Raw genomic sequence first — 26,785 nt, 5'->3', positions numbered from 1 at the left:
ACCGAGAGGAGATAAGATTATTTATTTAATAATTATTAGCTGATTAGCTATTTTTGTCTGCTAACATGCAGTGGATGAAAATAGAAATCAACAGAAACATCGGACTACAAATTTTTGATGTACACGCTGCCGTCGTCTACCGAACTGATTGGATTTTCCTTCATTGCTTTTTTCTACAGTTTCATCGATCACGTTTTTTTACGCATCGATTAACCACGCAAATCGCTTGCGCCGTTTACGTGTCGGTTTTGCCAATACTGTGTAAAAGCATACACGAAAACCGCTATTACATTTCACTATAATGCGCTTAAGTTTTTCTGCTTTTCGATTAGCCCAAGATGACAGAAATTCAGACTGAATATTCATGACTAAAAAAAAAAGACTGGACCTTATACAAAGATCACAATCGAAAATATAAGCGAAGAATACACTACATTTCTTTATTCCAAGAGCCTCCACCCAATGAAATCTTCAGTTTTGACCATATCTTTTGCGCGTTGACTTGATACTTCTCGGTTCTGACAAAAATGCGCGGCAATAATCACGGACTGTATAGTATGAAACCTTTTCTCAAGTTTCATTCAATATTGTTGATGATGGTGTACAAAACATTTTTATACTAATCGTATTATTTTTTATTCCACAAGCCTTACTGAAGGCTATTTAAGCAAATGTTTTGTCGGGTTTGCAATTTTTTTCTATACAGAATATACATGTATACATTTCTTATCATACTTATCATATTTTTGTCTGTTTTAACTAATTATCTTTTGGCCCATCTCACAATCAGCTAATTACTCTTTCGTTTGTTTCAGCTAATTATAGCTTTATCTATTTCAACTTACAACTTTTCACCCGCAAATCATTTACCCAATCTTTACTTACAGAACCAAAAGAAATAATTAATGATGAATCCTAAACAATACATTCAAATTTAATTTGAAAGTTTACTAGCGATTACGTGACAAATTTTCGATTTCAAATCAGCGCCTCGTAGTGGCGGTTTTTGGTAAGTAGACGGCTCAAAGATCAGATTCCAAACTCTGTTAGCATTAGCTGGCATTAGCGCTGCTGTCTGCTGGTCCTCTCTTATTGTTTTATAATCCGTGTTTACTGACGCTGAGTGAATCAGAGGTTAGAATCTGAAACCTAGTTTGTGTAGTGTTCTAGACGTCAACCAAATACGACAAAAGCAATAATCAAATGGAAAATTGACAGCTATTACGATTTTTCGTAGTCTTTCCGCGTAGCTAAACAACTATCAACGCAGCGGTTGAAAACCGCACGAACAAGCGTTTGTTTCATATCCAACTAATGCTTCAAACAACAATCCGGCCTCTATATTAAAAGCAAGAATTGTTAAAATACCGCATTAATCACAGTATAGACACAGAAACTTAGTGGCTAAAGTTAATTAAAGTCGATAAAATGGCATTACGAACGTATGGCGATAAGCCCATAAGTTTTCAAGTTGAAGAAAATGGAGAATATTATTGCATCGGTTCAGAAGTCGGTAATTATTTGCGTCTCTTTCGTGGTTCTTTGTACAAAAGATACCCTGGCATGTTCAGAAGATCTATAACCAATGACGAAAGAAAAAAACTTGTGGAACTTGGTCTTAGTCAACATGTTCTCGCCTCCAGCGTGTCTTTGTTACGTGCCAGTGAAGTTGAAGACATTATAGAAGGCAATGATGATAAATACAAGGCTGTTTCGGTCCATTCAACCGAACCACCTGCTCCTAGGGAAGGAAAATCTAAAAAATCTATGTCCTGGGTTCCAAGTTTACCAAACAGCTCGCATCTCGATGCTGTACCGCAAGCTACGCCCATTAATCGCAATAGAGTTCATACTAAAAAAGTCAGAACTTTTCCTCTATGGTAAGAACATTTATGGTTTTTCTTTCTCATACACTGCTGAACAAGAAAGTTGTATATCATTTTTTATCTTATCTCATCTTCATGCAGCTTCGATGATACAGATCCATCTGCAAATTTAGAAAATGCTGCTCAACAAGAAATGCTTGTCCCAATACGTTTGGACATGGAAATTGAAGGGCAAAAACTTAGAGATACTTTTACATGGAACAAGAATGGTAGTGTGATTAGTTGTAGCAAGTTTCACATAGATCATAAAATTTAACTAATTTTCATCCTATTTTGACCAACGAAATTGTTGCCTTTTACAGAAAGCCTTATAACACCAGAACAGTTTGCAGAAGTCTTGTGTGACGACTTGGATCTGAATCCCTTAACATTTGTCCCTGCTATCGCACAAGCAATTAGACAACAAATTGAAGCATTCCCTCAAGAGACTATCTTGGAAGATCAATGTGATCAGAGAGTCATTATTAAGTTAAATATCCACGTTGGAAATACGTCATTGGTAGATCAAGTTGAATGGGATATGTCTGAGAAAGAGAATAATCCAGAAAAATTTGCAATGAAGCTTTGCGCAGAGTTGGGGCTCGGAGGAGAATTTGTCACCGCCATTGCTTATAGGTGAAAATTTAACAAACTTTGAATTGATGTGAAATTCAATTTCAAGCTTACTATATTGTTTTGGTGTGTTATATCATAAATATAAATTTTTATTCTATGACGAAAAATCAAAACTTGTAGCGTCAGAGGTCAATTGTCATGGCATCAAAGAACATACGCATTTTCTGAAGCACCACTGCCAACTGTTGAAGTACCATTTAGACCTCCTTCAGAAGCCGACCAATGGGCTCCTTTCCTTGAGACCTTGACTGACGCAGAAATGGAAAAGAAGATACGAGATCAAGACAGAAACACTCGGTAAGATAGAAATTAATTAATCAGCATTTTTGTACGTTTCTTTTTTTGAAATGTTCATCTAATCCAAAAGCTATTTTACAAAAAATTTGGAACCAATAACTATTTATGTTACAGACGAATGCGGAGATTGGCTAATACTACACCAGGGTGGTAAAATTAAAAGATGAATATAATCGATTGCATTTAAACTTGAATAACCAGTGCAGCATGTCATGCTGCAGTTCATTCAGTATTTAAATGTTGTGTGACAACGGTATTTAACTTGATTACGTGTCATCAATAGTCTTGCTACTAATGTGATCGAATGAATATGCCTAATAAATGTCATTACAGTACAGCGTGAAATAATATCCTATTCTTGTCGTATCTATTATTAACTTATACTATAAAATTGTAATACAGCTCGTGGGCAATACAATTATCGTATAGATAGGACAGAGTGTAATAAATTGTGAACCAATGACTGTTATTTATCTAAAATTCATTTGCCAGATTATGCATTATCAGATAGTAGCTTGATGTTTATCATTTCAAAAAAATTCTGATCGAACTTGAGCAGTAATATCAGAAAAAAATAACAAGTTGATGTAATACGTGATAAACATTTACGATTGTGAAACTTTGATAAAGATTTATTCAATAGAGATTTATTTCCAACTTTGGCATATGTACCTAAATTTTGCTTCTTGGCAATAGCTAAAAATATTCTTACGTGGTACGTGTGCCCGTTGATGAAGTTACGAACAACAGACTGTGACATTCAACGTCCATGGCGATACCATTACTGTGAATTGAGTAAACAAGGCAGTATGCTTGTTACATATTTTTATAAGATACAGCTCAGCCTAAACTAACAACAGAGTGCAGACTTGATTAACAATGTTCAACATCACTTCAAGATCTCATAAATTGCTGTAGAAACAAGAAGCTTCTTACATTAAGTCAATCTTTACCAACTTTAATTTCAAGTCTTAAGTTCAATGTAATCCTCAGAAAGTTTCAAGGATTTAAAATACTGCATTTCCCATGTTGCGTGTATTTATCTTCAATTTATGTATTGACTAGGATTTCAGGTTATCTAAACTCTTTGATACATAGTTCTAGTTAAAAATTCAAACTTCCATTTCAGAAGATGCGTAAAAAAAAACTTCAGACTCGTTGCACGAGGAATCTTGAATGATCAGTAATTGAGATTCCAGTTTCTTGAACAATCCTCAAACTATAATACTACAAGATAACGTTACCGATTCATTGGAATCAAAAAAGAAAAGTTTCTGTTATCAGTCAACTATCAGTTATTTATAGTTTCGACAATAAACTCTGGCTTGAAAAGGTCAGTGTTTATTCATTACAGCTGGATTGGCTGGAACTCAGTCTTCATAATGTGATGTTTTCAATAAGTGTTCAACAATCGCGGATCTAATGAAAAATAGTAGATGCTAATAGTACGCGCCATATAGACATTCTCCGAAGATTAAAACGGGAACGGGATTGCTTGCTCCAATGAGGCAGTAGTAACAATTTCTGTAGTTACTATCCAAATCACTGAATCGAGATTCACAGACATGCTGGGATTGCTGTTTGTGCCGCTCTTTGCCGGCGGCCCCGCCGGCTATTACCGCTGTGGTGAAGCGGGGTCCGGGGTATTCGTGTCTCGCGGGTACTCGCGGAGCCGAAAGGGTGGGGGTTAAGGGGCCACGCCACTCAATTACGTGTAGAATGGTGTAGAAACGCTGTCGCAAGTGTGGTGTGATACGGCTGGGTTTTCGTGAAGAGTTGATAAAAGGAAGCGGCGAATGGAGGGGGGGGGGGGGCGCTATGCGTTCGACGGTGACTTGGGATAGTTGGAGTTTGGCTGTCGGAAGTGACAGTCGTTGACGGCGCCGCGTGTCAAATCTACGCTCATCGGTCTCGTCCGAGTCCCTTTCGATATTACGCCTCTAAATACGTATACCCATCAGCCATGGATCCGCTGTGGTTGAGACAACAGCTGACCAAATCGCCCACGTCGTTGACCACTTTTAAAAATCCATACCCAAGGAGACCTTGGCTAAAAGATTCTGCAGCTGCAGCTGCAGCTGGTGGTGGAAATGTTGGACTCAAGGGAATCGTTGCTGGTATACACATGTCGTACATACCTTTATATTTGGATTCGTTTTTTTTTCTTACAATTTTTGTCACTCATTGATTTGCGCGATTGATAGCAAGTCGAAAGATGTGAATCGAACCAATTTATTATAAAAAATAATTACTAAATCACCATTGACACTCAGACAAATTATTTCAATGATAACTTCAGTCATTCCTTGTCAGCACTCAATACTTAAAGACAAAAATTTCTTAGCTTGATTCAAGTTTGCTTTCAAGTTTTGCTGTACGTTCTCTACCTTTAATCTCTTTATGTTCGTATTGCAAAATTTGAATTCCGTTACATTATTCTCTGAACCAAAAAAATGCTCAATGCTAATGTCCAGAACAAATATGCCAAGAGCTAACACTGTAATGATAAACATGAATCCGGTTTTCAGTGAAGCACCTTTATCAATTGCTCAATGCTCGTTTAAAAACTTCAAGGCTTATCCCGTTTGCTGACACTTTAGTTAGCATTCATTGTTGCATTCGAGTTTTATGTAAAAATTATTCTTTTTGCGATGATTTTAACTATTTTTGACTGAGTTAAATATTTTCATTCAAATATTTCAGGTGGAATAACGGGTGGTATAGAAATTTGCATAACATATCCAACCGAATATGTCAAGACACAACTGCAGCTGGATGGAAAAGCTGGAGCTGGCAAAGAATATTCTGGAATATTGGATTGTGTGAAAAAAACAGTAAAAGGTCACGGTGTCCTAGGTCTATACCGAGGACTATCCGTTTTAATTTATGGTTCAATTCCCAAGTCTGCTGTGAGATTTGGGGCGTTTGAATCAGTTAAAAAACGACTAGTCGATTCAGAAGGAAAATTGAATGCGCAAACAAGACTTTTAGCAGGACTTTGTGCTGGAGTTAGCGAAGCTGTATTAGTTGTAACGCCTATGGAAACTGTTAAAGTGAAATTTATCAATGACCAAAGGTCAGGGAACCCAAGATACAAAGGATTCTTGCATGGAGTGACCTTGATAGTCAAAGAAAGTGGTAAGTTGAGGCTTTCAATCACGGAACTTTTACTTTCATTTACGAGAGGATAGAATCGGTCAATTAACAAGTATATGATTAGCTGCTTGAAAGCTTTTAAAGTGGTAGTATGACCTTAAACTTCATTCAAAGTCTAAATTTCTAAATGTTGGACTTTGTTCGGTGAGATTACATAACACCATTACCTATGCCGAACACTTTGCTGAACTGTGGAAAAAAACACGTTCACATATTACCACACTCTATAGATACTTTCAGACTATCACAATTGCAAAGTAATGTACTATCTTCTTACTATGATGGACTTGATACATATTTGTGAATGTAGTGGACAAAAAATTTTAATCTATTTTCAAAATCTCTGTTACTTACACATATCGCATGCCTACTGATGTACTACATGCCTATGCGTGATTGTGTGACGTGAGGGTGTGAAGCTGTTGAGGGCAGTTTGATAAGGATTGCCTGACAACACATAACGCTATTACTTTTATCAATTTCATTACCATTACAAAAAAACTCAGTTTAAATGTTTCCACCATGTTCGAAGTAGTTTTATTATTTCTCTTTCCTTGTAGTTTCTTACATAAGTATTTTGTACTGAGTATGGAGATAGAAATGATAGAAGTATATTCTATCAAAATTATATCAACTTATTAGAAAACCCTCTGCGTTTCCAACTTAGAATGCAATACATTCCAGCAGCAACGTAAGTTATTATATAAAGATTCCACTCTACTGTAACTAGATGCTTTATCATCGAACCACACACTTGACGCAAATTGAGCTGACAATTATTTCTGGTGGCGTAACAGTTGCAGGTGTAGAATTGAATTCAAAGTTGGCAAAGAACACATGTTTGATCTAAATTTTAGTCTCATGACTGGTTCACTTTATATTTCATTATCGTTACATAACGGCTACTTGACTTTATTGATTTTACCTACATCATAGTCTTGGAGCATGGTTCATATTATTTTTTTTTTCTTTATAAATATATACCTCAATTTCCTTGACACATGATGCCGAACAGCTAAGTTCTACCTAAAGTTATTTCTCTCCATTAGATAACTTAATAAAAAATTAACATAGCCATCCGTGCCTGAATATAAGTATGATCTTGCAGTTTTATATTACTTTTATAGGGGCAAGGGGTGTGTATCAAGGACTAGTTCCAACAGTAATGCGTCAAGGTTCAAATCAAGCGATAAGGTTTTTTGTAATGGAAACTCTAAAGGACTGGTACAGAGGGGGAGATAACTCAAAGTCTGTACCCAAATTACTCGTGGGTGCGTTTGGTGCAGTTGCTGGTGCGGCGTCGGTATTTGGAAATACTCCAATTGATGTAATAAAAACACGAATGCAGGTTAGTATTTTTGAATTGAATAAAAGAATTTTCTTTTTCACTCTAAAAACTAAGAATATTACCTTTCCATCTTAAAAGAAGAGATACAACTTTAGACCTTAAAGATTTTGTTTGTTAGTTGTAAAACTAAATGCAACACAAATTATGCAGTACACATTTCTGGTGCTTTCATCATAAAAAGTAAAGGAGATAAAATCGAAATATGTAGATTGAAAGTGGTGGTAGTGTAATACTATTTTAGTTCTTGGGGTTTTTTTTTTTTTTTTTACAGGGTTTGGAAGCTGCTAAGTACAAAGGCACTGTAGACTGTATAGTACAGGTATGGAAAAAAGAAGGAGCATTTGCATTCTACAAGGGTACAGTTCCACGATTGAGCAGAGTTTGTCTGGATGTGGCAATTACGTTTATGGTCTATGATTCGTTTATGGACTTGTTTAACAAATTTTGGCCATAAATCAAGCCTGCACACATGCTTGTAACCTTCTTGTTATACATTCCATAATGTTAGGATTTTCTGTACAATACTTTTGCATCATTTTCGTATCAGCAGTCGTCTTTTTTTACATACAAAGTGATCTTGGTTGCAAGTTATAAATATACCAGTGGTAATATGCTAAAGTTTACATGATAATCTACTGTAATGTAAAACAGTTAAACAAACCTTGACAAATTTCTTGTATTTTATTTTTTTATTTTTTAGCAATCCAACTTACAAATTTACAGACAAATGCACATTTTTTCTTGATATTTATTTGTTTCAAGTTGTGCCAAAACGTCTGACTTTGTATAAGGCGCTTTAGTAACTAAAGTAAAGAAATTCTTTAATAATGATTTAGCACTTTATCAATTTTCAATAATGTTCATTCATTTTCATGGATTTCATGTAAAGCAAACACTGTTTCATTGTGTACAATAATCTGTGTAATTTTTCATAATAACGGAAGGCTTAGCAACTGGTCCAAAAAGTAGAAAACATTTATCAATTACAACCAATATTTTTCTTGTACCTTAAAGTACATCTTTTAATGTACAAATTTTGAAATCAACTGGTAATGACAAATCTACTTTGTTTATCTATGGGAATGCTATTTCTTTCGTACGAATTTTATTAAAAATAATAATATATTACGCTATTATTCCAAAATATGCATTCTAGAGAGTATGACTGTACTTTTGTATGAAAAATAACACAGTTTAATATTATATATATATAATATATGTAAAAATATGTGAGATATCAGTAGCATATGTTAGGGGTCAATTTTATATACCGTATGTCCTTTAACATGCAATGGTAACTATATACAAGGAACACTACATTCAAGCTCAACTTATACATGCAATTGTTTATTATATTGAATCGGTGGAATCTACCGGAAAATTGATGTATTTATATGATTGGTGGATATTTTTACAATATGCGTTTACGTATATAACTATACGCATATAACTATTTACGGAAATGATGTATGTGATTCAAATTTAAGTAAAAACAAATAAAATTTTGAAATACAATTAATGACAGGAACTTATTACAATTTATATTTAGTTATTCATCTCAACACTGTAAAAAAATGCATTATTTTACTTTTTACAGTACTCGGCAAATTATTATTTTAGCAAAAGAATGATTACTTAATAATTTCTTAACTCAGTGTTGGATGACGTCAATTAATTAAATAATGTCTGCTGGCATGTATCCAAACACGTAGAATACACAAATATATTGTAATCTTAAGATCACAATAGTTTTGTAAACACTTTGTAATACACTGTATTGGCCTGAATTCAGGCAATAATATAAATGATTTAATGTTGATTACAGAATTGGCTTTTGTGATTGAAGTTTTTATTGGATATTTCGGGAATCCAATTGAATACAAATAACCACATGAATATTTACATCACAATGAAACTGTTGTTCTTGCATGGATAATAATTATTCCGAAACGTTCAATAACACTGCTTGATGGTAATTTTAAGAACTGAGGTACATCAAGAGTCGTGTAATCTGCAAAAATCATTGAATGTGTGTAATTTATTGATATCGATGCAAATTTTAAGCTTCTATTGGGATTGTTGTTGTGCTAGCATTCTTCTCGTCAAGCGCCGACAAGTGTTTATGCAATCTCAACGAAAGTTGGCTCTATGGGAGGGTGTGCAGGTGTATTAGAGGCATTGTCGGCTGAACCTCGGGTGTATATTTATGCAGAGTATGGTAGTAGTGAATGCGGGAACCTGAGGGAGGTGAGGAGATCTTGGGACTTGGGCCTAAGGCCCCTCTCACCTGCCACCCCACTTAGTGGCTTTAAGTGGGGAGACCTGGGGTCACATTCCAAGATGGCTGTACCTTAGGAATGCAGTGGGTTCCCCCCTTAGACGCCTACCTTTCCCCCTTTTTTTAATCAACTCAATAGATTCATAATATCATAAACAAACCGTACTCTTATTATCTGTTAAATGACGAGTTTGGTGACAAATTGTGATTGCTGGAAAGTTTGTCAATTGTGTTGAGTGAACTATTACAGAATCACTAAACTAGTTGGCAAGAGTTAGGGCCCTGAAAAGGGCCTTATCTAATGGACCCCCTCCGACTCAGATAATGCCCATGAAAGAGGATGCTACCGGCTCGTCTTAAACAATGTCTCATAGGGATATCTCTGAGGTAATTACAAGTTCAATCCCGTATTTTTTACCATTTTATGTACTATCCAGCAATCTTTGACTAGTCATGAAACAATTCCATCTAAAAACAAATATTATCCTGCTTTTAACAAATTCACAGCAGATTTTTCAATGCTTAATACTACCAAATGATAAACGGACTCTCCTAAAAAGAATCTGATACCTTTTTACCGGTACTCTTTTCTTCAAACTATGAAAAATGCTTGCAGCTGATATTAAAAAAAAAAAAATAGTGATAAAGTTTCATTATCAACATATTTAAAACCAGTATAATAATAGCTGAATACTTAAGAACTTCAAGTCTAGTCTACTTACAAGATATTGAACTTAAAATGCGAGTACACACTCTTTCCACGAAGTAATAATAATAACTTGGTACCATTAGGTGGAGCCCGAAGGTACGTCGGCCCTGGCCGCTGGATCTCGGGCTCTGTTTCTGGAAACAGTGCGTAGAAGTAACGCAGCTTGCCAGAATGGAGACTACCCCCTAGCTGCTACTCTGTACTCGGAAGCCCTTGCCTTAGACTCTCTTAGTCACGTGTTGTACTCAAATAGATCTGCGGCTCGTTTAAAGATGGGACAATTTGCTCTAGCTTTACAAGATGCAGTAAGAGCAACGGAACTGAATCCCCAATGGCATAAAGTATAAATGCCATACCTGTCCTATTTATTACTAAATAATAAACTCAAATCGAACGTTTCCATCACTTTCAACTGTTTCTAAAACACATTGTTCAATTTATTCTTAGGCATATTATCGGCAAGGAGTAGCCCTCCAATGCCTAGGCAGACATGGAGAAGCCTTGGCAGCTTTTAGTGCTGGCTTGGCAAGGGATTCATCCAATTGTCAACTGTTGTCCGGGTTGGTGGAAGCTTCGTTGAAATCACCTTTACGCACAACCCTAGAACCAACGTTCCAACAACTCAGGGCAATGAAACTGGATGAATCACCATTTGTAGTTATATCTGTAGTTGGGCAAGAGCTGTTAGGAGCTGGGCAATATCGAGCGGCAGCTGGTGTCTTAGAAGCAGCGTTATCCATTGGAACATGCAGTCTGAAATTAAGGGGTTCCGTCTTTTCTGCTCTATCTAGTGCTTACTGGGCTCTCAATTCGTTGGACAAGGCAATCAGTTACATGCAACAAGATTTAGGTACAATTTTCGAAAATCATCTGATACCATTTTCAGCTATATGGTTAAAATTTGGACCTTGGTCTGCTTTGTATACATGATATTTTTAGTAATATGCAAGATTATTTCTAGGTGTTGCACGTTCATTAGGTGATACTCAAGGCGAATGCAGAGCACATGGCAATTTGGGCTCAGCATACTTTAGCAAAGGTAGCTTCAAGGAAGCTTTAACAGCACATAGATATCAACTGGTTTTAGCCATGAAGTGTAAAGACACCCAGGCAGCCGCGTCAGCGTTGACGAGCTTAGGGCATGTCTATACAGCTATCGGAGATTTACCAAATGCTTTAGCATCACACAAGCAATGCGTTCAATTAGTAAAACAAATGGCAGATCGCCTACAAGAAGCAAGAGAAATTGGTAACGTGGGAGCAGTTTACTTGGCAATGGGCGAGTTTGAGAGTGCAGTTGATTGTCACACACAGCATTTGAGAATAGCTCGACGTCTGGGAGACCGAGTAGAAGAAGCCAGAGCTTTCAGTAACTTAGGATCGTCACATCACTATAGAAGAAACTTTCGTCAAGCTATGGCTTATCATGAAAATGTTTTGAGAATAGCTCAGGAACTTGGCGATCGAGTTGTGGAGACAAGAGCCTATGCTGGACTTGGACATGCAGCAAGATGCGCAGGTGAGCATTATAATCGCTCTAAACCCAATTCAATGGTACATGTTACTTGAGCAGAGTAATAATTCATGCTAATTAACACAAGATCATAAGATTCAATATGTTTTGAATTCTCATATCTCGTGATCAAAATATATTAATTTTAACGAATCATTACTTTTCTGGTATCAAGGTAATGGTATAACATTATACAAGCAGATAATTTCCGCCAGGTATTGCAATCACAGGGCACAAGCATTACGTGAGAAATACAAATAGAATCTAATCTTCAATACAATTGAGTATTACAATTCAGCAAAATTTGAAGTCAACTCCACTGTGAGTAATTTTAGTACTGGCAAGCTACAAAAATTCTTGACATCGTAGTACGCAAATCTATTGAATACTGATTCAATTATACGAAGTAAAGTTAGTTCTTTTAACGAAGCTTCATCTTCTGCTTTCCACTAATATGTATTGAGGCAGGGTTCGTACGCACAGGGAAAGCCGGGAAAACCGGGAAAACTCAGGGAGTTCCTTACAGCAGGGAAAAGTCAGGAAAAAGGCAGGGAATTTCGAAAATAAGACTGGAATTTTAAGTTTCTTGAAGAAATAAAGTCGTTCTTATACGTACATTACTTGATATCAAACCTCCTTTCGTTTTTTTATTACTGAAAATCGCTGGCTGTTGTTTGTAAATTAGTAGTCGGACAGTAAATTAATTACTAGGTAATATTTAAGGTATTAGTATTGATATGCAAAAAAATTGTTAAGAATCAGCGGCATATTTCTTGGAAGGTTACTGAAAAAAATCCTATTTTCAAGCTGGAACACCTGAAAAAGTCAGGGAATTTCGGGTTCCAAAAAGCGTACGAACCCTGTGAGAGTACAGGTCAAGAGAGGAGGCAACAGTGATTACAAAAGATAATTTTATTTCGTTGTTGCAGCTCTGATCGGAATCAACGAAGTAGTAATTGCCTTTTGTAATCCTTGCCCAGATCCACAAGAATCTAATATTAAATTATTCCCTATTAGCTCAAATATAAGGCTATTAAGTGAAAATCGATCCTATTCGAAGGTCAGGATGTGATTATAGGTGATCTTGCACAAGCAAAGCTCTGGCATCAGAGACAACTGGATGTAGCCCTGACGACAAAGGATAAGGTAGCAGAAGGACGTGCCTGTAGTAATTTGGGAATCGTGTATCAACTGCTAGGAGAACACGATGCAGCATTGAAGCTTCATCAAGCCCACTTAGGTATTGCCAGAGCCCTTGGGGACACCGCTGGTATGGGAAGAGCGTATGGAAACATTGGGAATGCCTATAATGCATTGGGTTATTACGAACAAGCAATAAAATACCACAAGCAAGAGTTGACGATAAGTAAAGAGGTGATTCAATGTTATTTAGTACCTTTTATGATTTACTTTACTAAACTACTTAGAATTGTCAACTATTTTCAGTTAATTCGGAATCATATTATTTATTATAGGTCAATGATCGTAGTTCGGAAGCAAGTACACATGGAAATTTAGCCGTTGCATATCAAGCTGTACAAGGACACGAAGCAGCCTTACGACATTATCGGGCTCACTTGGCAATAGCTCGCGAATTGAAAGATGTGGCTGGAGAAGCTTGCGCGCTGCTTAACCTTGCCAACTGTCTCTCATCCCGTGCTAGATTTGAAGAAGCTGTTCCATACTATGAAAACTATCTTATGATATCGCAGGAACTTCATGACATAGAGGGGGAAGCTAAAGCTTGTCACTTTCTGGGTTATGCCCATTATTGCCTTGGCAATCATCGACAAGCAGTGAGATATTATGATCAAGATTTAGCTTTGGCCAAAGATTTGCAGGATAAATCTGGAATGGGAAGAGCATACTGCAACTTAGGTCTTGCACACTTGGCTCTTGGAAATTTAGACACAGCTTTGGAATGCCAGAAATATTATTTAGGTAAATTGGACATTTATGGATACATTAACTTGAAACTTTCTCTGGAATTTTACCAGCTTATAATTTTTCTATTTAGCAATTGCTCATATGACTAAACATCTAGCTGGAAAATTTAGAGCCCTGGGCAATATCGGAGATTGCTTTTTACGTCTCGATGAACCTGAAGAAGCTATAAAAATGCACCAACGCCAGTTGAGTCTTGCGCGACAAGCAGCCGACCGTAGTCTCGAAGCAGCAGCGTACGGAGCTTTGGGTGTTGCACATCGAGCAACGAGAAATTTGGACAAAGCTCTCGGATTTCATACGCAAGAACTGACATTAAGGCAGGAAGCAGGAGACTTAAGAGGAGAGTGTCGAGCCCATGGCAACTTAGGTGCTGTTCATATGGCTCTGGGTCAGTATACACATGCTGTCAAATGTTACCAGGAACAATTGGAGCGAGCAAGAGAATTAGCAGACTCTGGAGTTGAAGCCCAGGCTCTAGGTAAGCTAGTAGTGCATTGAATATGACGCAGCTTTGAACTGGCGAATTTACAAAAGGTCGGATCTATTTATATTTGTATTCTTTTCTTTTTTTAAAAGGAAATTTGGGTATAGCTAGACTCAACATGGCCCACTACGAAGATGCAATTGGATATTTTGAGCAACAACTGGCAACTTTGGAACCACTTTCAACAGCAACAGCGTTACTTGATAAAGCAAGAGCTCTTGGTAATTTGGGCGACTGTTACGAAGCATTAGGGGATCCTGAAGAGGCGATAAAGTGTCATGACCAACAGCTGATTGCTGCAAATAGACTTAGAAGTATTCGGGATCAAGAACGTGCCTACAGAGGATTGGGAAGAGCGCGTGAGGCTCTAGGAAATTTGCAACAAGCTTTGGTTTGCTTTGAAAAAAGATTAGTAGCTGCACATGAAGTTGATAGTCCTGAAGCAAGAGGATCAGCCTATGGCGATTTAGGTATGCTTCGTAGGTTTTGTTAAATGTGCAAATTATACTCCACGTAAAACTAAAATTGGCATTTTCAATGTAGGAAGAGTGCATGCTGCACTGGGCAATCATGAACAGGCTGTCAGTTGTTTATCGCATCAACTGACTCTTGCCAGAGGTCTGGGTGATAGAGCTGGGGAGGCCGAAGCAGCTAGTGGTCTTGGTGCTGTTCATCTTCTCATGGATGATCCGAGCTCAGCTCTACGACACCATCAGCTGGAGCTATCTATTGCGGAAGGATTGGATGCAGCTGGACTACAAGCTCGAGCTTGTGCAAATCTTGGAGCAACACAAGAAGCACTTGGTCAATTTGAGGAAGCTGTTAGATTACAAGAACAATCATTGAGTTTGGCTGCTGCAGCTGGTGATCAGCCAGCTAGAGCAGCTGCTTTTTCCAGTCTTGGCCGTCTTCATCATTTATGTGGAGATCTGTCGCGAGCATTAAGTTATCTGCAGTCTGGACTCTCATTATCTGAGGGATTGGGTCGGAGAGAAGAAGCCGCCAGTTTGAGACACAGATTGGGCTTGGTTCATTGGGAAGCTGGAGAAGCTACAACATCTGTGGAGCAGTTTGAAAGGGCAGCCAATTTATTAGAATCTTTGGACGGTTGTCCACCTCCTCCTTCTGGACAGCCAAGCAGAGCAGATTTACTTTCCAACACATATAGAATGTTGCAGAAAGTTTTAGTAAGTTTGAATAGACCCGAGGAAGCTCTAAATTGGGCAGAAAGATCTCGGAGATGTAAAAATCGAACTCTAGATGATGCCACACATTATTCAGAAATAGTAGACAGACAGCGAGGTATTATATTATACTTCAGTGAAGCAGAAACTGAATTACATGCGTGGTGTTTAGCACCTGGTCGGGGTCTGCTCAGATTTCACTCTGCAACGCTAGAAGATGGGGTAAGTTTGGAGAGAAGAGTTTCATTGGCTCGCGAAGCGTTATTGGGAGAGTCAAGCGAGTCTGTGGAAGAACCTGGAAAAATACCATCAAGAGGACATCGTTTAAATGCAAGTTCTTACAGCTTGAGTAGTTTATTCAGCGTGGGATCGGTAAGCTCGCGTGCTGGAAGTGCACGTTGGGGCATAGGAGTTAAAGGGCCAGTTTGGCAAGCTCCTGCTCAGGTGCAAAGCCTCTACGACCTTCTCCTTGCACCATTTGAAGATCTTCTACCACCAACAAGAAAGGAACTTATACTGGTTGTCGAGAAATCTCTATACTTGGCTCCTCTACCTGCGCTACAATCAAGTCCAGGTGAAGATTATCTTTGTGAGAGATTTTCTCTACTGGTTGTCCCATCACTAGCAGCATTGAGGCGGAGATCAAGAATCCCGATGCCAGAAGGTGGAGCAACGGTAGCTGCGCTAGTCGCAGGAAATCCAAATGTGCCCGATGAAATCAGAGAAGAATACGGATGGCCAGAAAGCGTTATATCTGCAGAAACAGAAGCTGGAATTGTTGCAGAGCTTCTAGAGTCCCGACCATTAATTGGTATACCACGTCAAATGATTATTTCCACACTATCTTACAAAAAAAAATATCAAATTTTTCCTGTATCAAGAAATAGCAACAAATTTGGTTGCATATTATAAGATAAAATACGGATTAACAATTTTTAAGTATAATCTTGTTTACAGGCAACGAAGCTACAAGATCAGCAGTTTTGAGAGCATTACCAGACGCTGAATGCGTTCATCTGACAACCCCTGTTTTTTGGAAATCTGCAAGCATAGCTTTAACTGCTGATCAACGCGAGGAACAAGCCGACAAATCAGAATACCTTTTGACCTGTTCAGATATTTCAAGATTGCGATTATCAGCCCGTCTAGTTGTAATATCAAGTGGTCACTGTTGGAGCGGAGGTGAAAATACAAGTGTAAGTTCTGATGGCATCCAACAAATGGCGAAAACTTTACTGGGCACAGGAGCACAATGCGTACTAATAGGAATGTGGCCTGTACCACCAACGGCAGGTAGCATTTTGTTGAGAGCTTTCTATAGTGCAATGCTGCAAGGTGCTAGAGCTTCTAGGGCATTGGCTGAGGCCATGCAAACTGTACAACATACAAGACATTTCGCACACCCGTCTAACTGGGCAGGATGGCTTCTTCTTGGTGGAGACGCTCGACTTTCGAATAAGGTAAATTTTATGTTGACTTTTTATTAAATTGGATTGTTTAGTCATTATAAATAAATCACTCATTGATTCTTCAAAAAAACGCACAGAAGATAACATGACTTTATAACTGTATAGGTGGCACTCATGGGTCAAGCTTTGGCAGAGCTTATACGAAGTGGTCCAGAACAGAGTCGAGATGCGTTAAGAGTAACACTGCATCTAGTTGAGAAATCTTTGCAAAGAATACACCGTGGCCAGAAAAACGCAATGTATACAACACAGCGTAGTATTGAAAATAAAGTTGGCGAGGCTGCGGGCTGGCGAGAATTGCTTATGTCAGTTGGGTTCAGATTTGAACCAGCTGGTAATGGAATCCCATCGTCAGTGTTTTTCCCACAAAGTGACCCTGAAGAGAGATTAACCAGATGTAGTGCCAGCTTACAAGCATTACTCGGATTAGGACCTGCTTCTTTACACGCTCTCGTCAGACTTTTACAGGTATGGTGATGATATTTCAAAATTCACATAACACTATTTTATTTCAATGACTTTACTTCATTTTCGTATTATTCCCTTTTTTCTGGTTTTGACTATCATTTTTCATACAAAAAAGGTACCCGAAGCTGCCGAGGATGTGATCTCTGCAATGCGAAGAGCAAGCTGTGCAACTGAAGGTCAAGAAGTTAGTTTACCTGTCAGAGTATGGCGGGCTGCAGGATCGCACGAGTTGTTTGCCAGTTTAGGATTTGATTTGATGGAAGTGGGACAATCGGAAGTTACATTAAGAACTGGAAAGCAAGCTTCACGCCGAGCTGTTCAATTTGCACTGCAAGCACTGCTAGCTTTGTTTGGTGGGTAGACATTTTTATTGAATGACTTGTCAAGTCTTCAAGGGAATCAAGTAATTCGTACAGTAGGAAAGTATGTCACTGAGTACCAGAAGGTCAAAAGGCTGAAATTTTCATCTTGTTCGTTATGCTTCACTTTTGACAGATACCCAAGAAGCTCCCAAAAGTCTTAGCCTAGATTCTAGCAGCTCAATGGAAAGTCTAGCTTCAGTATCACAAACTGAGAAAACTTCGCCCGATCCACCCAGACTCGGAGGAGCTTTTGCAAGTTATGTACGTCGTCGTGGGGAACCAGATGGGAAAACTACCGAAGCACCTAATATTCCAATTGTTCAACCATCTCGGAGCAACTGTGGAGGTATTGAAGGACATTCGCTTACACGATTGACAAAGTAAAGCAATGGTTCCCAAGTTATTTACCATCTTAATGCCTGCTATATTTTTTATAGGAGAGTCAGACGCTGCATTCACACCGAGTCCTCCGGTTGCATTGAATTTGAATCATCAAACACGTATCCGAAATTTATATTCTGACCAAAATCCCAGACCTGGTTCTAGTTCCAGCAGTTCAGCAACGGATTGGGAAAGCGGACATGCAACTGTCTTGCGCCGTCAACCACTTCCACCATTACCTGCTACTGTTCTTGAAAGGTTAAGTGTGAGAACAGAAGTTGGGCCTAGCTCGCCTAGAAAACCTCGCCACCCCACTTCTACTGAAGACATCAATCCGCAGACTGAAGGTTCTCAACCATCAGAAGTTCATCCTCATAATTTAAGAAACCTAGCAACATCATTGACCAGTTTAACTCGAGAATTGACTCCAACGATTTCTGAAGTATACCATGAACGAAACTTGGGCCTTGGTCTAGCACCATCTCTGTCTAAACTCCTTGAGGAGGTTGGTTCTGTCCAAGATAATGATCAGAGTCAGATTTCTAGGCCAACCCATAGCCAGACTCAAAATTGGTTGCAAAATGAACCGGAATTATGCCGAAGAGATGAAGCAGATGGTAGATCGATTGCCGAATCTCAGTGCAGTGCGACAAGCTCCAATAAAATACATAGGAAGGCTCCCCCACCCCCAGTATAAATTATTTATGTTGTGTCCGTTGCAGATTAAAATATTTGTGCGGAGATTAGTGTTAAATATTGGAAAACAGGATGAAATTAAATGCATGTGGTTACATATTTAACAAATATAGTATAGTTTAAATAGGAATGGTATCAAGTATCGCGTTAGTGTAAGAAATTTGGAATATTTAACTCTAGTATTATGCATCTGGAAATTGTACGGGGCAACAGTATTGAATGACTGATAGTTTAGTATTGTACAAATGAATGTAACATGTTACTGCTGTGTTGAAAATATGAAACAGCTCTCGAAGAAGACATTCAGTCAGTATTCAACACTTTTTTCCATATGCTTGAACGAAAAAGAAAAATGTAACATATTATCCATAAGACTTCTGTGTGTAAGATATTATGTATCATGAAATATAATAATACATTCCATCATCGCATGCCTGCAGTAACAATCTGACGTGTTCATAACGTTCAATTGTTCTACTGACACTTAATCCACAAGTTTATCGAAATATCTTAGCAGTTTATCATATTTATGGAAGAAATCGAATCTTTTTTTAAAATATGCTTTATTTATCAATAAAATGTTAAAATAATTTCAAGTGTCCTGTCACCTGATCTATTAATTCTTCAGGACCTGGACCAATCCCACAAACAGTTCTGCTACCAGATGCTATCTGAGTTCGACCTGCATCTCTGACTACGTTAGATAGAAGACCTATTGCCTTGGCATGCTTCGCTATTTCAAGTAAAGCTACTTCACTGTCCACCTGAAAAACAAGCATAGGTGACATTAGAAGTAATAAATCAATAGAAGTCATTTTTTATGTTGTCTTTAAGTAAACTTTTTGAATTTCGATTTTACACACTCATCTACAAGGGAAAATGAATATTAAGTATTACAAGCAATTCTAGGAAGACCATTCTATATAAATATAAGATCACATGAGCACAGTAATAATAATTAGTGAGATTTGAAAGTTTCGCATTTGCTTATCGGTGATTACAAGTCATTTCATTTTACCTTCAATGTTATTTTAGCTTGGCCGCAATCATCCCATTCCCTGAGAATTTGTGGGTGCTTTGTGGCTAATTTATAAGCTGCGACAGCTGCGTGAGAACACTGTGCTGCGACTTTCCCCTTGCCCATTTTCAAGTCAGTTCTGATAACCAATACCAGCTTGTAGTTACTATCAGCATCGCTAAATATCTGTATGTACAAAAATATTAGGAGTAGGAGTACAAAAATCTCAACAAATATTTGTCTCTATACACAGTGTAGTACTTTATGAAACAATTACAAACCACGTTATGTTGTTCGTCCAAATCAGACTTACTGCTAGAGCTGTTTTGTAGCAACTTGAATATACTGTAACTAAATCCTATTCCCAAACCCAGGAGGAATTTATAATCCAACCCAAAGTCAAGTAACATTCGTAGTACTTCCATTTTCGTTCATCAATTTCGTGTTTAAAATTCACGTCATTTTCACTTTATGCTTCTGCACATGGCATGATGATTGATCATAACCTCCTGAAAATCACATCGCATACATGTGTCATAAGATTAAATTCGAGAACAGATATACGCTTGATTCAACTTTGGAGGTGAAAACTTTGGTTTGAGTAAGTCTAAAATAGGCTAGTGTAATCTTTATCACATTAAACGTACTGTAAATTGTAAAACAATAATTTGCTTTTTACCGCAGGATACCGATCTTTTAAGTTGGTAGGGGACAGCCAACAGCGCATGCTCCGTTCTGGTTAAATGGTGTACGACAAGTAGCGCCGGGGGCGTTGATTCTGCTGTCAGTAGACGGTTCGTTCATCATTTCAGAATTTTTGTAGCTATTCAGGTAACTGGAAATTGCTATAAGTATGTTGAGAAATTATATTTCGTTTAGGTTATATACGGAATAATAAAAATCGTAGCTTCGTTCTTTCGGTCGAGTTTTGGTCATATCTTGTTTAACTTATCTGGTACCGCCTACTAATGGATCGTCGTGGACCTACAGGCGTATAAAATTCACTTCACCGTAATCGTTTACCATTAGATTTATCGCTGCAAACCAATATCGATCGTTCCGATTTTTGCACATTTTCTTTTCCCATTTCATAAAGACAGCTGTTTCGGCAATCGAGTAATTTTTTAAGAACATTGATTTTTGTCGTGCTCCAGAGTAGCGTGATCGTACTATAGACATGTTACACATTGATCCATCTACTAACGTGTCAAATTTGTTCGAAATTCTGACATTTGTTACCTCACCAATTCGATGCGAATGAATAGCAAACTGCGCATGCATTAAATCAGCATTAGTGTCTGCTGTAACTGTGTTTAATCTTGAAACAATATTTCCAACAGTAACAATGACTGATTCGAAGTATTTTACAACAACGAAGAAAGGTGAAATCTTTGAGCTGAAATCTGAGTTAAACAATGATAAAAAAGAAAAGAAGAAAGAAGCAGTCAAAAAGGTACAATTCTAATTTATTTTGTTGTCAACACAGAATTCACTGACTGTTAATTTGGGAACTGACTAAAGACGAATATTTTGTTGCTCTTTATTTAGGTGATTGCTTCGATGACGGTAGGAAAAGATGTCTCCGCGCTTTTTCCTGATGTTGTAAACTGCATGCAGACGGATAACCTGGAATTGAAGAAGCTGGTATACTTGTACCTGATGAACTATGCTAAAAGTCAACCCGACATGGCGATCATGGCTGTCAACACCTTTGTTAAGGTAACGTAGTTTAGAATTTTCTTCATGTTTATACTTTGCCACCAATTTCATAATACTAACAAACTTTTTACTCTTTTTTAAATGTACTTTTATATTGTATGCACGGGTCATTATGCGAGTATATTGAACAGGCTTCGAGGCAAGCTGTTAAACAGGATACAACGATAGATCACTATCTCTTTCATCTCATCATTGCTCATTTTTGTGTATCACTAGGGTAATTTCATTTCAAAATTAATATCACATTCGCAAGAGGGCGACAATTTTCTTTTCGTACTGTAAATAGGGATGTTCTCTGATACGATGTATTGAAGACAACGGTGTAATATTTTTTAATTGATTTCTCACATAATCATGTAGTTCTGATGGCATGTTGCAAAAATCGTCTCTTTCATGTGTGAAGAATATGTATGTCCATGTATAATTTCACGGATCATTTCAAAGTAAAATGCAGAGTACAATATTTTTATAAGAAATTTATAGAAATTGTTATAATTGGGCTATTGAATTCACATTTATTTGATTATTTAACTTAAAAAAATACAGAAATTGTTTATTGGAAGTAATGTACTTTGCAATTAGAGCATCGTATCACTCAAATTATATTCGAATTCGATCACTCATTAAAGCCAACATTTTACTTGATTAAAATAAGGTAATTCAAAAAGTACCGTCAGAATTGCATGTTTGTTGTACTTGGGATGCCTTAAACTCAAAATTGGAAAGAAAACTGCAGCCCGCTGGTGAGTTCCATCAGTGTTTTGGATGCCATTACCCAATAGTAAAGTGTGATTTGTTTTTCATCTTGCTTCGTCTCAAGTTTTTCTCATCTCACACATATTCATATCAGTTATCATTATGATTAATCTGCAGTGCAAAAAGTATTGAACTAATTATTGATTCAATTGCACATTTTTTTAAGTACCACGAGTGTAAGTTATTGGTTATTGTGTATATGGATGTATAATTTTTTTGAAGTTTTCATACTTATAATCACTTGGGCTCGTGTTCTTTGAAAAATGTTATCAATTTATTTGCATACTAAGATAAGTGATTAATATTTATAACTAATAAGCACTAAAAATGGTGACGGTGACCAATCTGTCCTTTTTCGTTCTGACACGCAAAAGGAGCTAGCGACATCTCCGATGACAAAGGTACACATACCCTTTTCTATTTTTCAAAAGTCACGGGTTGAGATAGATAGCCACTGCTGTGACTAGACTTGAATCCCTGGCTTGCCCGATTTTTGCGTAGGACTGTGAGGACCCGAACCCCCTGATCCGAGCTTTGGCTGTACGCACCATGGGCTGCATTCGAGTGGATAAGATTACTGAATACCTCTGCGAACCTCTTCGAAAGTGTTTGAAAGACGAGGATCCGTACGTACGCAAGACAGCTGCTGTTTGCGTCGCCAAGCTGTATGACATTAATGCAGCACTTGTTGAAGACCAAGGATTTCTGGATCAACTGAAGGATCTTTTATCGGACAGCAATCCTATGGTAAATAACTTCGTGATATTCTTGCATTACAACAAGATTTTCAGCTCTAATTACGAGCATTTCAGTCCAAAAAGAGTTTTCACGTTTTAATAAAATGGGTTTTTTTAATAATAAATAAAAATAATTATAATAATAATATGGGGAAAAATCAATTACGATTAATGCATTTTAAGTCCCATGTCCCATCTCATCTCAAGTTTTCAGTACTTCGATTCTGTTGCTGACAATATCTTCTTTAACAAGGTTGTTGCAAATGCTGTTGCGGCGCTATCTGAGATAAATGAAGCAAGCCCCAGTGGACAGCCGTTGGTAGAGATGAATGCGCAGACCATCAATAAGCTGCTTACAGCCTTGAACGAATGTACGGAATGGGGACAAGTTTTCATTCTTGATTCACTAGCCAACTATTCTCCAAAAGACGATCGTGAGGCACAGAGTATCTGCGAACGGATCACGCCACGTCTCGCCCATGCAAACGCAGCAGTAGTTCTGTCTGCTGTCAAGGTTGTCACACTTACTACACTTGCACATGCTTTTGGCACGTTATTTAATAAAGATGTATGGTCTTTAAGCCGATCATCTTCAATAATGTTGTTTACGTATGGTTTTCAGGTTCTGATGAAGCTTATGGAAATGCTGCAATCAGAGTCTGACTTCGTTGGTACGCTGACTAAAAAATTAGCACCACCATTAGTTACCCTTCTTAGTTCCGAGCCTGAAGTTCAATATGTAGCTTTAAGGAATATCAATCTGATCGTCCAGAAAAGGCCAGATATATTGAAACATGAAATGAAGGTATTTTTTGTCAAGTACAACGATCCCATCTATGTGAAACTTGAAAAATTAGATATCATGATCAGATTGGCCTCTCAAGCAAACATTGCTCAAGTTCTATCCGAGTTGAAAGAGTATGCTACTGAAGTTGACGTAGATTTCGTCAGGAAAGCAGTTAGAGCCATTGGACGTTGCGCCATCAAAGTTGAACCTTCTGCTGAACGCTGCGTATCTACCTTACTGGATTTAATTCAAACAAAAGTATGTTGTAATTTAGAGATCCATAAATTTATAAAATATTTAGAGGTACAAAAATTTTATGAAATCTGAGAACATCTAGAGATCTCCATTAAATCACGCTATTGAATTTAATTTTGTGAAATATTGAATTGCAAAATACTAACTATTTATTACAATTCTCATCGCGTTATTAACTACAAGATTACTAATGATGTATACCTATTGTTTCAGGTCAATTACGTGGTCCAAGAAGCAATTGTTGTCATCAAGGACATATTCCGAAAATATCCCAACAAATACGAGAGTATAATATCAACCCTGTGTGAAAATTTGGACACTCTAGACGAGCCGGAAGCAAGAGCGTCAATGATCTGGATAATAGGCGAATACGCGGAGAGAATCGATAATGCCGATGAATTACTAGAGAGTTTCCTAGAAGGATTTCACGATGAAAATACGCAGGTACAATTGCAGCTGCTCACAGCGATTGTAAAATTATTCCTGAAACGGCCCACCGACACTCAAGAGCTGGTACAGCAAGTACTCAGTCTTGCTACTCAAGACTCCGACAATCCTGATCTTCGAGACCGTGGCTTCATTTACTGGAGATTACTCAGTACAGATCCAGCAGCTGCCAAGGAAGTCGTATTAGCGGAGAAGCCACTGATTTCCGAAGAAACTGACCTTTTGGAACCCGCGCTTCTAGATGAACTAATTTGTCACATATCCAGTCTAGCCTCTGTTTATCACAAACCACCAACAGCCTTTGTGGAGGGAAGAGCTGCTGGTGCCAGAAAATCACTTCCAGCTAGGAGCAACTCCAACGAAGATACTGTACAGCGAGTTCCGCAGCCACAGTCACAAGTTATACCTGCTCAGGATTCGCTGATCGGAGATCTCCTCAGCATGGACATTGGTGAGTGCAGATGACTCATGAAACCTAAATAAAATTCACGTCACAGGTTTTTACATCATTTTCATACAGAAGATATAGTTTCTCATGCAAATATTATTTTCCTGAAAGGTGGTCCAAGCGTTGTAACACCTGCACCAACGTCGCAATCTGGATTGGGCTTAGATCTGTTGGGAGGGGGACTTGATGGTATTTTAGGTTCTAATGACCCTATCAGCGCACCCGCCATATCTCAAACCACCACTGGCCTTTTGGGCGATATATTTGGATTCAGTCAGGCACCAACGTCCTATATACCACCTAAAGTGAATTGGCTGCCAGCTGAGAAAGGAAAGGGATTCGATGTTTGGGGGACGTTTTCGAGAAAGTAAGAACTGTGATAAATGCTCATGCATATCACCGACTTCATGGAAATTGTACAAATAATGCTCTTTTTTGCCACCAGGAACGGACAAATCAGTATGGATATGACATTCTCTAATAAAGCAATGCAGCCCATGGGAGGATTTGCAATTCAACTAAACAAAAACAGCTTTGGTTTAACGCCAGCTGCACCATTGCAAGTCGGTGGTCCTCTTAACCCGGGTGCTAGTATTGAAACAAGCGTTATCCTGTCAACGGCTGGTGCTGTGCAGCGTATGGATCCTTTGAATGATCTGCAAGTTGCGATGAAGAATAACATTGGCATCTTCTATTTTGCTTGTCTTGTACCAATGAACGTGTTCTTCACTGAAGATGGACAGTTGGATAAAAGAATTTTCTTATCCACTTGGAAAGATATTCCAGCTCAAAATGAGGTATGTTATACAGATATTGAATAGCCTATAGTATGATTTATATTCCTACTGAAGTATATCAAACTGGTGCTTGATGCTCATTGTTTGAACTATACGTATGTTTAGAAACAGATTACTTCAATTGATTAATAAACGACTTTTTCAATTTAGTTGAAATTGTCTGATATTGGAAGAAACTCGTATCTCAATAGATGTGATGTGTTTGTCACTTTTTCTGATAATAGGTACAATACACGTTGACTGGAGTTATGCTCACTGCCGATCAGGTAGTACAGAAGATGCAACAAAATAACGTGTTTACAATAGCCAAAAGAAACGTTGAAGGGCAAGATATGCTTTATCAATCCCTCAAGCTGACCAATAACGTCTGGGTTCTTAACGAACTCAAAATCCAACCAGGCAACCCTAATGTCACAGTAAGTATTGATATTGAAATTCTTTTGTGTATGGTTTTGCAACTCAATTTAGAAGCTACCTATTATTGGTACGATTCAATTTTGGAATTGATCAGTTACATTTTTTCTGACTTGTACAGCAGCATATACTTCTTGTTACAGCTGTCACTAAAGTCACGATCTGTGGAGGTGGCGTCAGGAGTCTTTGCCGCTTATGATGCGATTCTGCATTCGTGAATAACACCATCATTCCCGACCCAAGAACTTAGAAATATGAATCTTATTACTAATTATTAAATTAATTATAATGGATGCGTTGTCCAGATTTCTCTTGAAATTGTTTACATTTTTAAAACCTTGTACATGTTATGATTGAGTTAAAATGTTACACTAAATTATGCAACCTATTTCAGCTCACATTCGAAAAGGAAATACGAAATTCCACGAGAGATCATTTGTTTGAAATAATATACTCTCACTGAAATCTGCTACGAACACAAGTGATAGTGTATAATATTGAAACAAATCGTGTTAAACATAATTGTTTTCGAATAGCCGCAAACATATTTAAATTGTGTGCTCCATGATGTATAAATAATAAAATGAAGAAATATGATATACATATAAACTACT

At 37.7% G+C, this 26,785-nt stretch overlaps 5 protein-coding genes across 9 annotated transcripts; 4 read left to right on the top strand and 1 right to left on the bottom strand.

Annotated features, from left to right (window-relative positions):
• The first annotated feature begins 1,076 nt into the window (after positions 1-1,076).
• Positions 1,077-3,135, top strand: LOC124301641 (SWI/SNF-related matrix-associated actin-dependent regulator of chromatin subfamily B member 1). Its single transcript, XM_046756972.1, has 5 exons — positions 1,077-1,880; positions 1,968-2,095; positions 2,189-2,501; positions 2,622-2,798; positions 2,913-3,135. The coding sequence occupies exons 1-5, from the start codon at positions 1,429-1,431 to the stop codon at positions 2,950-2,952; spliced, it is 1,110 nt and encodes a 369-aa protein (XP_046612928.1). The 5' UTR covers positions 1,077-1,428; the 3' UTR covers positions 2,953-3,135.
• A 1,496-nt stretch (positions 3,136-4,631) lies between these two features.
• LOC124301071 (putative tricarboxylate transport protein, mitochondrial) lies at positions 4,632-8,795 on the top strand. The gene is made up of 4 exons (XM_046755750.1): positions 4,632-4,915; positions 5,502-5,936; positions 7,082-7,302; positions 7,574-8,795. Exons 1-4 carry the CDS (start codon positions 4,762-4,764, stop codon positions 7,754-7,756), a joined length of 993 nt encoding a protein of 330 aa, XP_046611706.1. The 5' UTR covers positions 4,632-4,761; the 3' UTR covers positions 7,757-8,795.
• A 790-nt stretch (positions 8,796-9,585) lies between these two features.
• On the top strand, positions 9,586-19,350 carry LOC124301068 (tetratricopeptide repeat protein 28). Of its 2 annotated transcripts, none has more exons than XM_046755746.1 (14): positions 9,586-9,967; positions 10,373-10,630; positions 10,737-11,139; positions 11,251-11,808; positions 12,881-13,176; positions 13,278-13,743; positions 13,847-14,227; positions 14,326-14,703; positions 14,777-16,228; positions 16,375-16,877; positions 16,992-17,354; positions 17,470-17,707; positions 17,850-18,062; positions 18,154-19,350. In XM_046755746.1, the coding sequence occupies exons 1-14, from the start codon at positions 9,944-9,946 to the stop codon at positions 18,792-18,794; spliced, it is 6,174 nt and encodes a 2,057-aa protein (XP_046611702.1). In that variant the 5' UTR covers positions 9,586-9,943; the 3' UTR covers positions 18,795-19,350. The 2 variants fall into 2 exon arrangements, with proteins under 2 accessions (XP_046611702.1, XP_046611701.1); XM_046755745.1 differs by having other exon boundaries at positions 13,820-14,227.
• Positions 10,863-20,605, bottom strand: LOC124301074 (peptidyl-tRNA hydrolase 2, mitochondrial-like). Of its 3 annotated transcripts, none has more exons than XM_046755755.1 (5): positions 20,459-20,579; positions 20,093-20,320; positions 19,812-19,997; positions 19,402-19,557; positions 10,863-10,889 (listed from the first exon to the last, which is right to left on the bottom strand). In XM_046755755.1, the coding sequence occupies exons 2-5, from the start codon at positions 20,234-20,236 to the stop codon at positions 10,878-10,880; spliced, it is 498 nt and encodes a 165-aa protein (XP_046611711.1). In that variant the 5' UTR covers positions 20,237-20,320; positions 20,459-20,579; the 3' UTR covers positions 10,863-10,877. The 3 variants fall into 3 exon arrangements, with proteins under 3 accessions (XP_046611711.1, XP_046611709.1, XP_046611710.1); XM_046755753.1 differs by lacking the exon at positions 10,863-10,889 and adding an exon at positions 18,990-19,127; XM_046755754.1 differs by lacking the exon at positions 10,863-10,889 and having other exon boundaries at positions 19,338-19,557; positions 20,491-20,605.
• On the top strand, positions 20,538-26,780 carry LOC124301069 (AP-1 complex subunit beta-1). 2 transcript variants are annotated; one of them, XM_046755747.1, is made up of 12 exons: positions 20,538-20,642; positions 21,152-21,264; positions 21,360-21,530; positions 22,661-22,687; positions 22,788-23,033; positions 23,277-23,537; positions 23,646-24,068; positions 24,279-24,963; positions 25,072-25,327; positions 25,406-25,757; positions 25,982-26,173; positions 26,315-26,780. In XM_046755747.1, the coding sequence occupies exons 2-12, from the start codon at positions 21,157-21,159 to the stop codon at positions 26,387-26,389; spliced, it is 2,796 nt and encodes a 931-aa protein (XP_046611703.1). In that variant the 5' UTR covers positions 20,538-20,642; positions 21,152-21,156; the 3' UTR covers positions 26,390-26,780. The 2 variants fall into 2 exon arrangements, with proteins under 2 accessions (XP_046611703.1, XP_046611704.1); XM_046755748.1 differs by lacking the exon at positions 22,661-22,687.
• Positions 26,781-26,785: the final 5 nt, after the last annotated feature.

Source organism: Neodiprion virginianus, chromosome 3 (assembly GCF_021901495.1).
Source record: "Neodiprion virginianus isolate iyNeoVirg1 chromosome 3, iyNeoVirg1.1, whole genome shotgun sequence".
Classification (NCBI taxonomy): Eukaryota; Metazoa; Arthropoda; class Insecta; order Hymenoptera; family Diprionidae; genus Neodiprion; species Neodiprion virginianus.
Note: the sequence above shows the minus strand (reverse complement) of the source record. Positions and strands in the feature narration are given on the sequence as shown.

Bases quoted from the DNA above. Each gene is read 5' to 3' on its own strand.
- LOC124301641 (XM_046756972.1), top strand. From the start codon at position 1,429: ATGGCATTACGAACGTATGGCGATAAGCCCATAAGTTTTCAAGTTGAA. The intron at 2,096-2,188 runs GTAGTGTGATTA...TGCCTTTTACAG, and splicing joins TTTTACATGGAACAAGAATG to AAAGCCTTATAACACCAGAA. The intron at 2,502-2,621 runs GTGAAAATTTAA...CAAAACTTGTAG, and splicing joins GTCACCGCCATTGCTTATAG to CGTCAGAGGTCAATTGTCAT.
- LOC124301071 (XM_046755750.1), top strand. From the start codon at position 4,762: ATGGATCCGCTGTGGTTGAGACAACAGCTGACCAAATCGCCCACGTCG. The intron at 4,916-5,501 runs GTATACACATGT...CAAATATTTCAG, and splicing joins ACTCAAGGGAATCGTTGCTG to GTGGAATAACGGGTGGTATA. The intron at 5,937-7,081 runs GTAAGTTGAGGC...TTACTTTTATAG, and splicing joins CTTGATAGTCAAAGAAAGTG to GGGCAAGGGGTGTGTATCAA.
- LOC124301068 (XM_046755745.1), top strand. From the start codon at position 9,944: ATGTCTCATAGGGATATCTCTGAG. The intron at 11,809-12,880 runs GTGAGCATTATA...ATGTGATTATAG, and splicing joins ACATGCAGCAAGATGCGCAG to GTGATCTTGCACAAGCAAAG. The intron at 14,704-14,776 runs GTATGCTTCGTA...TTTTCAATGTAG, and splicing joins ATCAGCCTATGGCGATTTAG to GAAGAGTGCATGCTGCACTG.
- LOC124301074 (XM_046755754.1), bottom strand. From the start codon at position 20,236: ATGGAAGTACTACGAATGTTACTTGACTTTGGGTTGGATTATAAATTC. The intron at 19,998-20,092 runs GTTTGTAATTGT...TTGTACATACAG, and splicing joins TGGACGAACAACATAACGTG to ATATTTAGCGATGCTGATAG. The intron at 19,558-19,811 runs GTAAAATGAAAT...CTTGTTTTTCAG, and splicing joins AAGCTAAAATAACATTGAAG to GTGGACAGTGAAGTAGCTTT.
- LOC124301069 (XM_046755747.1), top strand. From the start codon at position 21,157: ATGACTGATTCGAAGTATTTTACAACAACGAAGAAAGGTGAAATCTTT. The intron at 23,034-23,276 runs GTAAATAACTTC...TTCTTTAACAAG, and splicing joins TATCGGACAGCAATCCTATG to GTTGTTGCAAATGCTGTTGC. The intron at 24,069-24,278 runs GTATGTTGTAAT...CTATTGTTTCAG, and splicing joins TGGATTTAATTCAAACAAAA to GTCAATTACGTGGTCCAAGA.